General features: G+C 44.3%; 1 protein-coding gene and 1 long non-coding RNA gene across 2 annotated transcripts; both read right to left on the bottom strand.

The window, feature by feature from the left end:
• Nucleotides 1–1,368: 1,368 nt before the first annotated feature.
• On the bottom strand, nucleotides 1,369–2,232 carry LOC130204650 (uncharacterized). The gene is made up of 4 exons (XR_008833736.1): nucleotides 1,962–2,232; nucleotides 1,786–1,842; nucleotides 1,608–1,659; nucleotides 1,369–1,505 (listed from the first exon to the last, which is right to left on the bottom strand). It is a non-coding gene; the product is annotated as an uncharacterized LOC130204650 (long non-coding RNA).
• Nucleotides 2,233–4,686: 2,454 nt separating this feature from the next.
• Nucleotides 4,687–13,999, bottom strand: LOC130204527 (carboxy-terminal domain RNA polymerase II polypeptide A small phosphatase 1-like). Its single transcript, XM_056431317.1, has 8 exons — nucleotides 13,811–13,999; nucleotides 13,635–13,742; nucleotides 7,951–8,099; nucleotides 7,737–7,832; nucleotides 7,407–7,463; nucleotides 6,761–6,853; nucleotides 6,482–6,667; nucleotides 4,687–6,394 (listed from the first exon to the last, which is right to left on the bottom strand). The coding sequence occupies exons 2-8, from the start codon at nucleotides 13,705–13,707 to the stop codon at nucleotides 6,266–6,268; spliced, it is 783 nt and encodes a 260-aa protein (XP_056287292.1). The 5' UTR covers nucleotides 13,708–13,742; nucleotides 13,811–13,999; the 3' UTR covers nucleotides 4,687–6,265.
• Nucleotides 14,000–14,734: the final 735 nt, after the last annotated feature.

Raw genomic sequence — 14,734 nt, 5'->3', positions numbered from 1 at the left:
TTAATATTCATGTGGATGTGATAGACGATTGCCTTAGTGCTGCATTCATCTCATTGTTGGACTCTCTTCTATCAGAGAGTACAGAAACCCACTCACAGCTTTGGCCACCCGCTTGATCTTGTTCTTACTTATGGCGTTGACATTGAGCATTTGATTCCCACAGAATCCTCTTTTGTCAGACCACAACCTCATAACTTTTGCGTTTATACTACCAGAGTGTACACCGTTAGTCACAAATTTCTACACCAGATGTCTAACTGACAGTATATATTGTCATACTATACTATGACTTTTATTTTTTTACATATTTCGTCATACTATGACCTTTATTTTGACATACTATACTATGACTTTTATTTTGTCATACTATGACTTTTATTTTTTGACATATTTTTTCATACTATACTATGACTTTTATTTTGACATATTATACTATGACTTTAATTTTGTCATGTTGTGGCATACTATACTGACTTTTATTTTGACATATTTTGGCATACTATACTATGACTTTAATTTTTACATATGTTGGCATACTATACAATGACCTTTAACTTTTACATATTTTGGCATACTATACTATGACTTTAATTTTTACATATGTTGGCAGACTATACTATGACTTTTATTTTTGACATATTTTGTCATACTATGACTTTTATTTTTTGACATTTTGCCATATTATACTATGACTTTAATTTTGTCATATTGTGGCATATTATACTATGACTTTAATTTTGTCATATTGTGGCATACTATACTGACTTTTATTTTGTCATATTTTGTCATATTATACTATGACTTTTATTTTGACATATGTTGTCATACTATACTATGACTTTTATTTTTGACATATTTTGTCATACTACACTTATTTTGTCATACTAAACTATGACTTTTATTTTGACTTACTATACTATGAAATTTGTTTGCCATATTTTTTCATACTATACGACTTTTATTTTGCCATATTATACTATGACTTTAATTTGGTCATATTGTGGCATACTATACTGACTTTTATTTTGACATATTTTGGCATACTATACTATGACTTTAATTTTTACATATGTTGGCATACGATACAATGACCTTTAACTTTTACATATTTTGGCATACTATACTATGACTTTAATTTTTACATATTTTGGCATACTATACTATGACTTTTATTTTTGACATATTTTGGCATACTATACTATGACTTTTATTTTTGACATATTTTGGCATACTATACTATGACCTGTATTTATGTGAAAATAAAAGTCATAGTATAGTATGCCAAAATATGTAAAAATAAAAGTCATAATATGCCAAAATATGTCAAAAATAAAAGACAATGAATTTTAAAAATTCATACAACTAAATTAGCATTTGTCTGGGAGCTCTTACAAATCAAACAACATTTACAAAAAAAGCATGTTTGACAGTGAATCACATTCCTCTGAGTTCCCACTGCAAGCAGGTATGGCTGTCTGCGATTCCATCAGAATGCTGGTCCCCGTCTGACAGAAGAAGGAAAAAGTTTGAGAAAACATCTTTTAAAAAAAGAAAGAAAAAAAAGTGGTTTGATATAGCTCGTCATGTTTCCTGTATGGCAGCCTTACCTTGATGAGCTTTCCTGGTCTCACGAGGTGGCTGCTACTCCACCTCCTTGGACTGTGTATTAATACGAGTTGGCGTTTATTCATTTAGGCTGACGATACATTGTATATAATAAACCTTTATTTTCATTGTTCAAGAAAAACAATCACAAAATGTAGCATGTCAGCTTTTCTAAACTACCTGACAGTGTTGTTGAGCTTCAGCTTTGAAATGTTTCCCTTTCAGGATCTTCTGCACCTGGGGAGAGAACAAATAATCACTCAAACATGCACCATAACGTTAGTGAGAATATTAGGCATAATATGGAACAAGAAACGTATTGCACATTATGTCATCATTCATCCTGCAGTAGCTACCTTTGTCCCGCAGAGTCTCGACGCTCTCACCGCCACGTTGAGTCAGCTCGACGTCCATCGGCGAGTTCCAGACCAACAGCTGCACACCGTCTGTGATCCAGGGACATAGAATATAGATGGTGTGTGAGTGGTGGGGTAAATTTATTTTTATTTATTTAACCAGGAAATGCCTCATTGAGATTAAAAATCTCCTTTACAAGAGTGTCCTGGCCAAGACAGCAGCAGCAGCACGTCACACAAAGTTTATACAATACAACATAAAACATAAAACAGTGACAGACAATATATAAAGGAACCGTGTCTGGATGTATGTCTGAGCACATGGCTACACCAACACATAGTGGTTCATCCCCCTGCCAAGAATTAGAAAATGCAGGGAGTGCCCCATTGTGCATAAAGAAGAATAAGAAGAATATAAGAATATACACTTTTATTAATCCCTAAGGGGAAATTAGTTCTCTGCATTTAACCCATCCTTAGTTATTAAGGAGCAGTGGGCTGCGGTGAAGCGCCCGGGAAGCAACTGGCGGTTCAGTGCCTTGCTCAAGGACACTTCGACTTGCAACTAATGGGGAGAGCGGGGATCGAACCCACAACCCTGCGGTTGCAGGACGGCCCTCTTACCCCACTGAGCTAAAGCCGCCCATAGTCATGTGGCTGCAGACATACAGAGTGTGTGTGTGTGTGTGTGTGTGTGTGTGTGTGTGTGTGTGTGTGTGTGTGTGTGTGTGTGTGTGTGTGTGTGTGTGTGTGTGTGTGTGTGTGTGTGTGTGTGTGTGTGTGTGTGTGTGTGTGTGTGTGTGTGTGTGTGTGTGTGTGTGTGTGTGTGTGTGTGTGTGTGTGTATGTGTGCAACAACTTATCTGTTCAGGTGTCTTCCTCCCAGGGATCTCTGGAACAGGTCTCCTCTTCTCATGGCGTTCTGGCAAAATTGTTCCCAGGGTTCATGACCACCGATTTATAGGTCCGGGACATACCAACTGAAGGAAGCGGGAGGGGGGAAGTGAAGCCATGCGTTGCTGTGTTTATTCAAGTAAAACTATGGATTTATAATTTACTTTGGTTGTAGGAAATGTTGTTCGTCCTAAGTTCTGGTTCATGTGTTTTCACTTTTACACAATTATGTTGAACTTATTTATTCATTCTGATGTTCTTTTACCTTTTCATTGGAAATAGTTGGCAAACAGGGAGAGTAGACTAATTCACATTCACATTCTTTACTTTAAGTGTGAGACCAAAGGGAAAATGCATCAAAAATGTCCCAGTGCAGTATGTCGTCAAGATAGTCACAAATGTCATAGTGTAGGATTTAATAATGAAGTGTCGTTAACAGATAACTGGAAGACTTTCTGGGGGAGATCTGATCTGATGAGGAGAGACGGCATCCAGGTCCATATTCAGAGTTTATATCTGTAGGAGATTTTAATATTCATGTGGATGTGATAGACGATTGCCTTAGTGCTGCATTCATCTCATTGTTGGACTCTCTTCTATCAGAGTACAGAAACCCACTCACAGCTTTGGCCACCCGCTTGATCTTACTTATGGCGTTGACATTGAGCATTTGATTCCCACAGAATCCTCTTCTGTCAGACCACAACCTCATAACATTTGCATTTCTACACCAGATGTTTAACTGACAGTGCTGTAGCTACATTGAAAGAAGCGATTCCTTCTGCATTTGATTCGATACCACGTCTCAATATAACAGAGGACTCCTGGTCTAACTTTAGTCCGTCCCAGATTAATCATCTTGTTGATAGTGCCACAGGCTCTCTGAGAATGACACTGGACTCGATCGCCCCTCTGAAGAAGAAGACAGTGAGGAAGAGGAGGTTTGCTCCCTGGTATAACCCTCAGACCCGCAAACTGAAGCAAACGTCACGAAAGCTTGAAAGCATATGGCGTTCAACTAATCTGGAAGAATCCCGCTTAGTTTGGCGAGATAGTCTTAAAATTTATAAGCCAGAGCAGCCTATTACTCATCAGTAATAGAGAATATAAGAACAACCCCAGGTTTCTCTTCAGCACTGTAGCCAGGCTGACAGAGAGTCACAGCTCTGTGGAGCCTAGTATTCCTATAGACCTCAGTGGTAATGACTTTATGAACTTCTTTAATGAAAAGATTCAAACTATTAGGGACAAGATTAATAATCTCTTGCCCTTAAACAGTAGAATGGCCTTGGAAACCGCTGTATGCCCTGGTGTATATTTGGATGGCTTTTCTCCCATCAACCGTCCGTGACCAATTATCTTCAACGGTTTCTACTTCATCCCGACGAGGCTGCTTAAAGAGGTTTTGCCTTTAATTGGCAGCTCTCTATTTGAGACTCCACTCCTCCTCCCTACTTCCACCTGCCTGATGGATCATCGAGGTCTGGATCGTGGAATATGCCTACTACCAACTATTCATACACTGTCATATTCCTCCTCTGTTGCTCTCCTGAAGGTTTTTTCCCTATTTTCACCATGAAGGGTTATTTGGGAGTTGTTCCTGATCCAATGTGAGGTTCTGGGACAGGGATGTCTAGGTGTACAGAGTGTAAAGTACTCTGAGATTTGTGAAAATGGGCTATACAAATAAACTAAACTGAATTGAATTATCAATGTATGATCTGATATACCTACCTGTGTTTTGGGCACTTTTTTTTTGCACCACAAGAGAATTTACCAAACTTTCACAGATATTGATTGATTTTGAAAAGAACAACAAACAGCACCTGGACCATCTTTCATTTAGCATTTATGGGGGTGTGGGGGATAATGGCATTATTACATACAATCCATATATAAATTGGTATGATAAAACAGGTCAAAAATTAGGTTACATCTTTTCAATCACGAGTACAGTAACATGAATATTCCATATATTAATGAACATTTGTTTGCTTCATTACTGTGCAACACAAAATATACACATCAACTGAATGGTAAGTAGAGTATCAGTGGCCGGGCTCCCGTACTGACAACATTTTGTAATCACATGACTTAACGTTCCTATAAATACCTGTTGGACGATCAATTCCACTGAACCCGATCGACACGTGATGACAGCGATCAAAATAACGTTATGCGTCTCCGACGGCAAGATCAATAACCTTCTCGTCATTTGCTGGTGCTCCTGATCCATATATTGCCGATTCAATATATGCGGTAAACAACCAGGTTTTGCATGAAAACAAACACTAACTCTGAATATTGTGTCAGAGTCGCACTCCTGGGGCGCACACACACACAAAACACTCATTATTTAGAAAAGACATTTAAAAAAAACAGGTGAATTTGATTGACAAGAATTTGTTAAACATAGAAAAATAACGCGGTAGCTCTTAATACGTCAGATTACTTGTCGTCCCTGGAGGCTCCGAGTCGAATCAGAGTCGAATCCACGGCGAGGTGTCTGCGCACATCCCCTCCTCCTCTTCCTCCCCCTCGACACACACATTCAAAGTCCCGAAATAGTTTCCAGCCATGTGTAGCGCTTAGGGCAAGAACAAAACAAGCTTTTTTTTAAAAGGGCTCATTGTTTTTGGTTTGTACCAAATTTCCGCTGAAAAAATAAAAAGGGGGTTTAGAGTTGTGGTCATTTGATTTTCCCAGTTTCCTTCTGCTGCAAAACATCAAAGTACATACATACAGATTATTATCTAATGCTGTTTTGTAAGCGGTGTTAAATGGTGCCAACATAATGTTCACTGTGAGTGAGGGGGAGGAGTCCAAACTGTGCCGTCCAATCATTTTGTTCGTAGTGAATTCAACGCCTCCTGATGACTTGTATCCGTTTTTTCCGTAACACTTTCGCCATTATTTAAAATGAACTGATCACGCCCTTCTTTTCTTCTGCAGACGAGAAAGTGTGATGATTGACTACATTAAGTTATTGTTTAAAAAGAAGACGCACACCGTTTGCGTTTGGACAAAGTTCATTAGCGTGTCCAAATCTTTCCAGGAATTTCCAGTTCCTCATCAAATCCTGCCTCTTGTGCAGAATCCACGAGGAGTCCAGTACCGAGTCCAGAGGATTCAGAGGCGACGGACTGCTGCGGGCCCAGAAACGTCCGGAACCGGCCGTCCCGTCGTCCCACGTCGAGCCGATGTGGACAAAGTTAAACATTTCGGGGAGTTTCCCCGTCTGACCATTAGGTGGCAGTCACTCCCAAATAAGGAGCTGGTTGTTGAGACCCGGGGGGAGGTCCGGTCCAGTCTGGTCTGGCAGTGAGAGTCGTGGGGCCGCGCTGGTGTGGGTGAATCCGTTTGTTCGAAGCCGAGATGAGACGTCGGAAGTAGAAGAAAAACAAAGCGCCGTTAGCTTGCGGCCCCTTGGCTCTTGAGGACCGCGTAGACGCTCTCCGCTTTGCTCAGCTTCTCGAAGAAGGGGAGGAGCTCCAGCAGCTCGGTGTCGGCCATGTCGTCGAACCACGAGACCACGGGCACCTGGAAGAAGACGGCGACCAAATCGTCAGCGGCCGACGCCCGACGACGCCGCTCACCCCGGCGGCGGCGGCGGCATGCGACACTCACCGCGTTGTCCGGGTGGAAGATGTAGGAGGCGGGCGAGTTGTCCACGATGATGACCTTGTTCAGGTCGCGGCCCAGGCGGCTCAGGTCCTTGACGTAATTCCCCCGGTAGAAGACGCAGGACTCCCGGAAGAGGCGGGAGCGGAACGCGCCCCGCTTGTCCAGGAGGTCGGAGACGGGGTCGGCGTACTGAGAGGAGGAGATCACGTGACCTCGCAGCGGGAGCGAGAGGGGAGGGCGTTCCCCTCCTCCCCGGCCACGCTCACGCGCGCGGCATCTCACCTTGGCCAAGCTGGCGGTGAACAGGACGCACTCAAACAGCTCGCCCATCCTCTTCAGGAACTCGTCGACGTGGGGCCGCTTCAGGACGTACACCTGGGAACACACGGGGGGGGGTCTTAAGAACGCGCTCGAGAGGCGCGGAAAAAACGTGTTTCTACGCAACCTGAGCGAAGGACGGCGGCGCTTAAAGCTTTTCACGTCGCTATCCGACACGTTTGAGATGCCGGGGCGTTCGAGACTTGCCGAGGAGACGGAGCATACGGGTACAGATCGAGTCCCGCGAGGGAAACCCGCGGCGTGTTCCCTTGAACTTCCTCCTGCTTTCTTTCCTCCTGCGGTGGCGGCGGCGGCGGCTGAGGGTAGCGTTCCTGAACCAAGTCATCCGGAAGAGGCTGTGCTTGTCTGAACAAACCTATCCTGGATTACTTGAATCAGGCCCAGACCCGCGGTGTGTCCCCCGGCTGCAAATCCTGTTTTTTCAAACGCAGACGGCGCCGACTACGCTCGCCATCGTGAACTCGAGAGAGAGAGAGAGAGAGAGAGTCCTGCTATCGCGTGACCACAGGGAGGGGGGCGGCGGTGGCGCTGTGATGTCAATGGGAGGAGGAGGAGGAGGGGGGGTGTTGGAGTGCAGTGGCAACATTACCTGGTGTACTATTCCGTCTATTTCCACAGGAATGATGAAGTCTGCATTGTTCACAGGCTGTTGGGATGACACAAACAAACTTAAACGAGATCAAAATCACCAGCAAGACTGTGAAAGGAGACGCATCCTGGTCTCTCACGGCAGGACAGGTGTTACTGCAGGACAGGTGTGTGTCTGTGTGTGTGTGTGTGTGTGTGTGTGTGTGTGCACAAGGAGGATGACAGACATGTCCCCGTCAGAGCCAACAACACCCAGATGAGTGGCTTTGGTGTCCGTCGTGCCGATGTGATGATGTAATGATGTGATGATGTAATAATGCGCCCCACAGACCTTGAAGGAGCTGTGAACCAGCGTCTCATCCAGATCGATCACCACGCAGATCTTCCCCGAGTCTTTAGACTTCACCGGGGGCAGCAGCGGCTTCGCCTGGATCCAAGAGCGGCGGAGAAAATCAACACTTGAGATCTCCGGCCCTGTTATCTCCCCGCCGCTGTCAAAACAGAACAAAAATGCAACCGGCCGGCCGGGCGGGCGGCGAACGCACCTTGGAGACGGTGCCGTTCTCCTCCACCAGCAGGGGGGCGTTGTTGTTGACCGGCTGGGGTTCGGGCGCGTCTCGACACAGGCAGCAGAAGAGGCTGGAGAAGAGGCCTCTGCGCCTAGGCTTCTTGGAGGACAGAGAGGGGGCGGAGCCTGCAGAGGAAGAGGAGGTCACAAAGGTGCAGTCTCTTGGCGAGTAACCTGCACACGCGTCTCACCACCAATCATCTTGTCCTGGCTTGTTTTCATCGGGATGCGCCTCCGCATTAATCGTGTCTCTTCTCAAGCCGGACCCAAAGACATTTAGTCGACAAAGGACCAGCACGTCCTCCGACTTGAGAAGCAAACGCCGACTCAATGAGTGGCCCGTTGTAGCTTCAACGAATGTATTAATCGTATTAAAATGGATGTACAGATAATCCAGTTTGTTTGATGTTGTTAAGGGAGGGAGGGAGGGAGGAGGGCGGCGGGATCTCAAGCATGCGCAAAGACGCAAAGTCCAGTTCCTAATCCAATTCACCACTACATGCCGCGATAGTCGAATTATCAACCGGATCGCACATAGTCGAACAAAGGTGTTTGCATGAAACGGATAATTCCATTTCAGTCCGACTAAGCCAGTTATTCGAATGCATGTAAACACGGTCAGTTGCAAGCAAAAAAATAAAAAATAAAAACCTGTTCCAACTGCATTTTCGGGACGCCTCCCACACCGGCAGCGTTCCTCACACTTCCGTCATGTGCACAAACCCTCCTGGAGACGCACGTCCCGGCCGAGAGATGTTGCGTAACGCTCTGATGTCGGCGGCTACCAGCCCTGGCCGTCGGCCAATGAAGTCGCAGCACTTTTCAATGCATTATTATTATTACAAAATATGTCCACAGCTCAGGATAAAAAGCTAATTCTCGTTCTCTGGTCAATAAATTATTTGAAAAAGCATTTAAATAGTGCAGTACAAATAACCCTCAAGAGCGTGGGATAAATAACATGTTTTAACCCTCCTGTTACCTTTATATTTACTGACATATTTTACCCGTGGGGTCAATTTGACCCCAGCAATTAAAACCTCCAGAAAATTATTAGAATTAATATTGTTTCCCAAGTTTAAGTGTGAGGTACTTTATGTTTGTTTGTTGACTACCTAAATAGCGCTTTAAATATAAAAAAAAGTTGATATTTCTTACATGTTTGACACAGTGAAAAACAGCCTGGGGTCAAATTGACCCCAAGGAACACCGACATTAAACATTGAATGGGGTCAAATTGACCCGAAAGGTAACAGGAGGGTTAAGGAAGGAAAGTGAGATATTTGGTCGTCTGTTTTGCTGTACTTTAGTGACAAAACGCAGACGTTGTTTCCGCCATGAGCCGAAGGTTTGAAGACTTCCGGTTCCACTCTGTTCACCTGGCTCCCCCTCGAGTCCCTTCAGGGATTCCCCCTCCTGCTCGTCACCGGGCTGACCTCCACTCGGCCCCGTGGCTCGCCCGTCGGCCCTCGTGGTCACTTTGTGTGGCTCTCTTTATGCTGCGCTCCCTCTGTGTGTCCGGACGTGACCGGCCTACCAACACACAAACCTCTGTTGTGCATCCCTCTCTCTCTCTCGGCCTCTCTCGGCCTCTTTCATTCCCTCCTCCGCCATTTGTGGATTCAAACTCCGTCTGACCCTCCGGCCGGCCAGGAAGAGGAAACAGACGGGTATCAGCGGAGGAAGCGGCTCGCCGTCTGGCGGCAGGTTTTCAATCCATCCACCTCCATTTTGGGAATAAGAAACAGACACTTGAATCCATTTGTTTGTTACAGATAAAGAAAAACAACCTAAACAAAAGAGATGTATACATTTGTCTCATCCTGGCTGTGAGATTAATCTTAAATTGGTCCCTTCTGATTTTATGTAGTCTCAAACGTTCACTTTGGGCTCCACCGGTTTAATCTTAAAGGAATCTGGAGTTCTCAAACCTTCTCAATTCCATTTTAAATATCCTCTTTTTTAAAATTAGATATATATTTTGATGTTTCTAACACTTCAACCCATGTTATTACATTCCTCAGCCCCCAACCAAAGCGCTTCCAGATGCTGTGTTCTCACCACCACCTCCTTCCACTAAAGCAATAATAATTAGCGTGCATATTGTCCCCATTCAACCAATAAAAAAGGGCCGTACATATACAGTCGTTTAAGAAGTAGCAGCTCATTTTAAGTTGGTTAAAAAAACAACACACATCTGGCTTCCAACCGAGATGAAACAAGCGTCTGATGTATATTTGCGGGTGGAGTCTGTAACATCTGCTCGGGGCTCAGACGTGTCAGTGAAAGGCAGTAAAACTCGTGTACGGCTGGAGATAAAAGAACAAGTTTTCGTATTATAAAATACCAGAAGACGTGGACTAAAAATCCAAATTCCCTAAAACGGAGACGACGACATGTTGCACGACTGAAATAAATAAATAACAAGCTGCTTTATGGCCTCGTGGACTAATGCACAATCAGTGCACGTTGGAGCATCTCAGAACTCTCCAGAAAAACAGAGAGCCGAGCTTCAGTCTCATTATGATATTCAACATATAAAAAATGGCCAATATTTGTTTTAAAAAAAACACATTATTTTGCTCTTGTTTCTTAGAATGGAAGACTTTCACGTTGGAGAAACACTTTTCTTCGTGGAGAGAAGGAGGCGCTCCGTGCAGACTGATGATACCTCACGAGGTGCTGATGCCCGCCCGTTTGAGCGGCCCTCTGATGAGCCGGCGTGCACCAGTAGGGAGTGAGGCCTGCTGGGAGAAGCCCACACTACAATTAGTGGCGGATGAGGAATTGACCTGACGGCAGCCCTTTTGGAGACGACTGGGACACAACAAACTAGAACGGGCACTCGGTAGAGCGCATACATTCGTATATCACAAGATTGGGCATTGAATTATGAACATTTTGGCATTAGTTGCATGCCAATTGGACAAAAATGTATCGTGCTATGGTAAAAAAAAAGATGTTGACCTTTCCATGACCTTGACCCGATTGATCCCAAAATCTAATCAAATGGTCCCCGGATAATAACCAATCCCACCAAATTTCATGCGATTCGGTTCAATACTTTTTGAGTTTTGCGAATAACACGCATACAAATAAATAAATACATACACAGCGATCAAAACATAACCTTCCGCATTTTCAATGCGAAGGTAACAAACCAGCCGGTGATTGTACGAGTGTCCTTTGCATTTCCTCCGCCTCTTATTCCTCACTCTGAGATCTAATAAATACAGATATCATAACCATAAAGCGTTCTAGGAACAACAGCGACCGCCGCAAGCTCTCGTCTGACCTTTGACACGGTTTCCATGCGGCTTTCTCAAAAAGGATTATGAGGGAAATGTTGGATTTCAACACTCACTCGTTGAGAGAAAACTTTTCGAGTCATTCATTTGTAGACTTATCACAGCAGGCCCCGTCATGTGGACGGTCTCTGGACTGCAGAGAAACTGAAACTAAAAGAGCCCTCCTGACTCGAGGAAGCTCCCCAGCTCTGGTCATCAGTGCCCAGATGGCTGGAGGCGGGACACAGTAAACATGTCACAAAGCCGTTGATATGCGCACAGTGGCGCCGCACAACTGATAAGAAGAAGACGACATGATCTGTGTTTCATTCACAAGTTCACACGTCAGTCACTACGTGAGGAGGGAGCCAGAGGGGTCCTGTAACCATGGCAGCCACATAGAAGAGATGGGAGGTCATACATCACTTTCGTTGATCATCATCAATATTTGACATATTCGTGTGAATATTTGACGTATGCAGCTGTGACATGCTTCACTGTAACATGCTAGTGTGGTTTAAAGTGACAGGAAGATCCCCTCGTGCTTGTATTAAAGTGGTGTTCCTCTCTGTCACGTTCTTTTTATGTAACGCTAATGTTTTAAAGACTAAACACGGAGGACTTTGCTGTAAAATGTGAGACCTGTTTGTGAGGCTGTAGTTGAGACGCCGAGGACACGGAGCGAGGACAAAGTAGGTGACTCTGCTGATGCCTGTTCAATATACGACTAACTTCAATAAATACTTGGCAAAATGCTCTTGTCGTCAGTCTGATATTTATGTTATACGTCGTTATCTGACGTCAAGTCGATGTGAGACCAGTTTACTCTTCATACAGTGTGTAATGAAGCATGTAGCCCGTTGTTTACACCCAGCTCGCCCACGTGTTCCATCTTCATGACGAACATATCACTTGTTGACTGGCGATAAAAAAAATTAAAAAATGGATAAAGATTAACGCCAAGAATCGAACCCGCATCCCAACTACCACTGAGCTATAGATAAATATGAGTTGATTACAGTCAGTTTACGTTTTAGATTAATAGATAAATCACTAATAGTGATAATCAGTAACTGCGTTTCCTATTGTCGCATCATCTTTAATGCACAAAGCGGCTGTTGCCTATGCAATCACGTATTTGAGTTAGGTGAGTCTATGATATAAGAAGAAAAGGCAGTCGGTGTTAGAATATATTATATACATATTAATGTCTTCCAAAGTTACTATATTACTTACCTAATTTGCTCAGTCAGTTTTTGTTATTGTAAAGTACATTGTAATGTAAATCGGGTGAAATACCCTATAGCTCAATGGTAGTTCACAAGCAATGAACAGAACAAGTTGGCTGTTCGATTCTTTGAGAAATCCGTGTCTTTATTTTTTGTTTTATCACCAGTCAACAAGTGATATGTTCGTCATGAAGGTGGAAAACGTTTCGTTAATGCCGTCGAAATCCTGAACGAAGGCTGGAGCAAGCTGCTCCCCCGTCATGTGTCTAAAGACACGCTCACTCCTGTGTGAAGTTATTCAATGTGTTTCCTTATCGTAACAAAACAACAGATAAGTCATGTTTAATCTGGACCAGTGAGTGCTGCACAGGGTAGAGTATAGTTACGAGGATATATGTTGATCCGTAGTCTCGAATATAAAACATAAGAGACGTGAGACAGCACACAGTGTTGTTGTTGTTGTATCACAATTTAATCGGAGTCGATCACAGTTTCCCAGCTGACAGCGGTGGGCGAGCTGGGTGTAAACAACGGGCTACATGCTTCATTACACACTGTATGAAGAGTAAACTGGTCTCACATCGACTTGACGTCAGATAACGACGTATAACATAAATATCAGACTGACTACAAGAGCATTTTGCCAAGTATTTATTGAAGTTAGTAGTATATTGAACAGGCATCAGCAGAGTCACCTACTTTGTCCTCGCTCCGTGTCCTCGGCGTCTCAGCTACAGCCTCTCGAACAGGTTTCACATTTTACAGCAAAGTCCTCCGTGTTTAGTCTTTAAAACATTAGCGTTACATAAAAAGAACGTGACAGAGAGGCTAAGCGATGGAAATGTGCATTTCCTAGTTAGTCGAGGCGGGTCCTAAGAGGCAACTCGAGGCCACTCCTACGGCACATCTGCCTTATGCACGCGTACCAAAACCAGTTAATTCAAAAACCAGTTAATCCCGCACACCGGGACTTGTTTACTATACTGCCCCCCAAAAAGAGACTGTTATTCACTAATGTGCAAAAGTTGTTGCAGCAAAGCAGGCCACTGCGCAGCTTCCGAGCCGTGAACTCGGGTCTCCCGGAGCACTGCACAACTTTCTTTTTTTCTCACAAAGAAATACAAATAAAAAAAGGAGCCACTTACCCCTCTCTCCCGCGGCTTTACTCGCCTCCTCATCCCTGCTGACTTGGGTGATTATTGAGGACGGCGGGTCCATCACATGCAGGTCTGGTCCGGCGTGCTGAGCTCGCGCTTTAAAGTTACAGATAGTTCGCTGACTCAGTGCATTAAAAAAAAAAAAAAACGAAAAAGCAACTTACAAACGAAGCCGAAGCGCTCCGGAAAACATCCCAACAAAGTCTACAGCTCCGCCATTACGCCGCGGAGGGTTTTTGGGCCGGGGTCCGCGACAACTTTCTCAAGTCTGGGGAACTTACAACAACAACAACAACACATCCATTTGAAAAGGAGATAGCAACTTTGATTCAATATGGTGCTCAACTCTGCTCGCAAACAGGGAAGTTTCAAGGCTCCCCATTTCACTTAAAGTGGCGCAGTGGGCGAAAGGCCGCGCGCGCAGCCAGCGACACTCCCTCCTGTGTGCGCCTTTGACGATGATCCCTGAGAAAAAGTTACTCCAAACTTCACTAGCACACCAGCCACTGTGCAGTAGGAAGATCAACCGCCTGTTGCAGGGTTTCAACTACACAGACACGACGTTAAAATATTAAATACGCCATTTTATTTACTAACTTCTAACTTCACTTTTTTAATATTTCCATTGTGCGATACTACGGACACGCTTCGCGATGTTTTCTACTCCCAGACGTGGGTCTGTACTACTGTGGTTGTTGTGTAACGGGCAATATTAGGGCTAATATATATAGATTTGAGAAGAAGCGTTAAAGAAACGCCCAGTTCGGGCCCCCTTGAAACCGCCTCGAGTCAGGGACCGTCGCACAAGTGTCGTCTCTTTCTCCGGAATGCTTCTTTTTTCTTTATTTCTTTCCTCCTCCTAAATGGGATTCAAAGTCTGTCTGCTCGGGAAGAACTGGACGTTTTAGTTTAGTCTGGGTGTCAAAGTGTGTAAAATAAACAGCTTGTATACACACGTGTCATAGTTTCTCTCAGAAGTGAGAGGTGTTCCTTCCAATGCCATTATTGTTGTGTTCCTTTGCAGGAAAAGACTAAACAAACATTCACTTGTTCACCTTGTTGTTGTTGCTGCATTGAGTCGTGCATTC

The sequence above is a fragment of the Pseudoliparis swirei genome, chromosome 14, assembly GCF_029220125.1.
Source record: "Pseudoliparis swirei isolate HS2019 ecotype Mariana Trench chromosome 14, NWPU_hadal_v1, whole genome shotgun sequence".
Lineage (NCBI taxonomy): Eukaryota > Metazoa > Chordata > Actinopteri > Perciformes > Liparidae > Pseudoliparis > Pseudoliparis swirei.
This window is presented reverse-complemented; position numbering and strand designations above follow the sequence as displayed.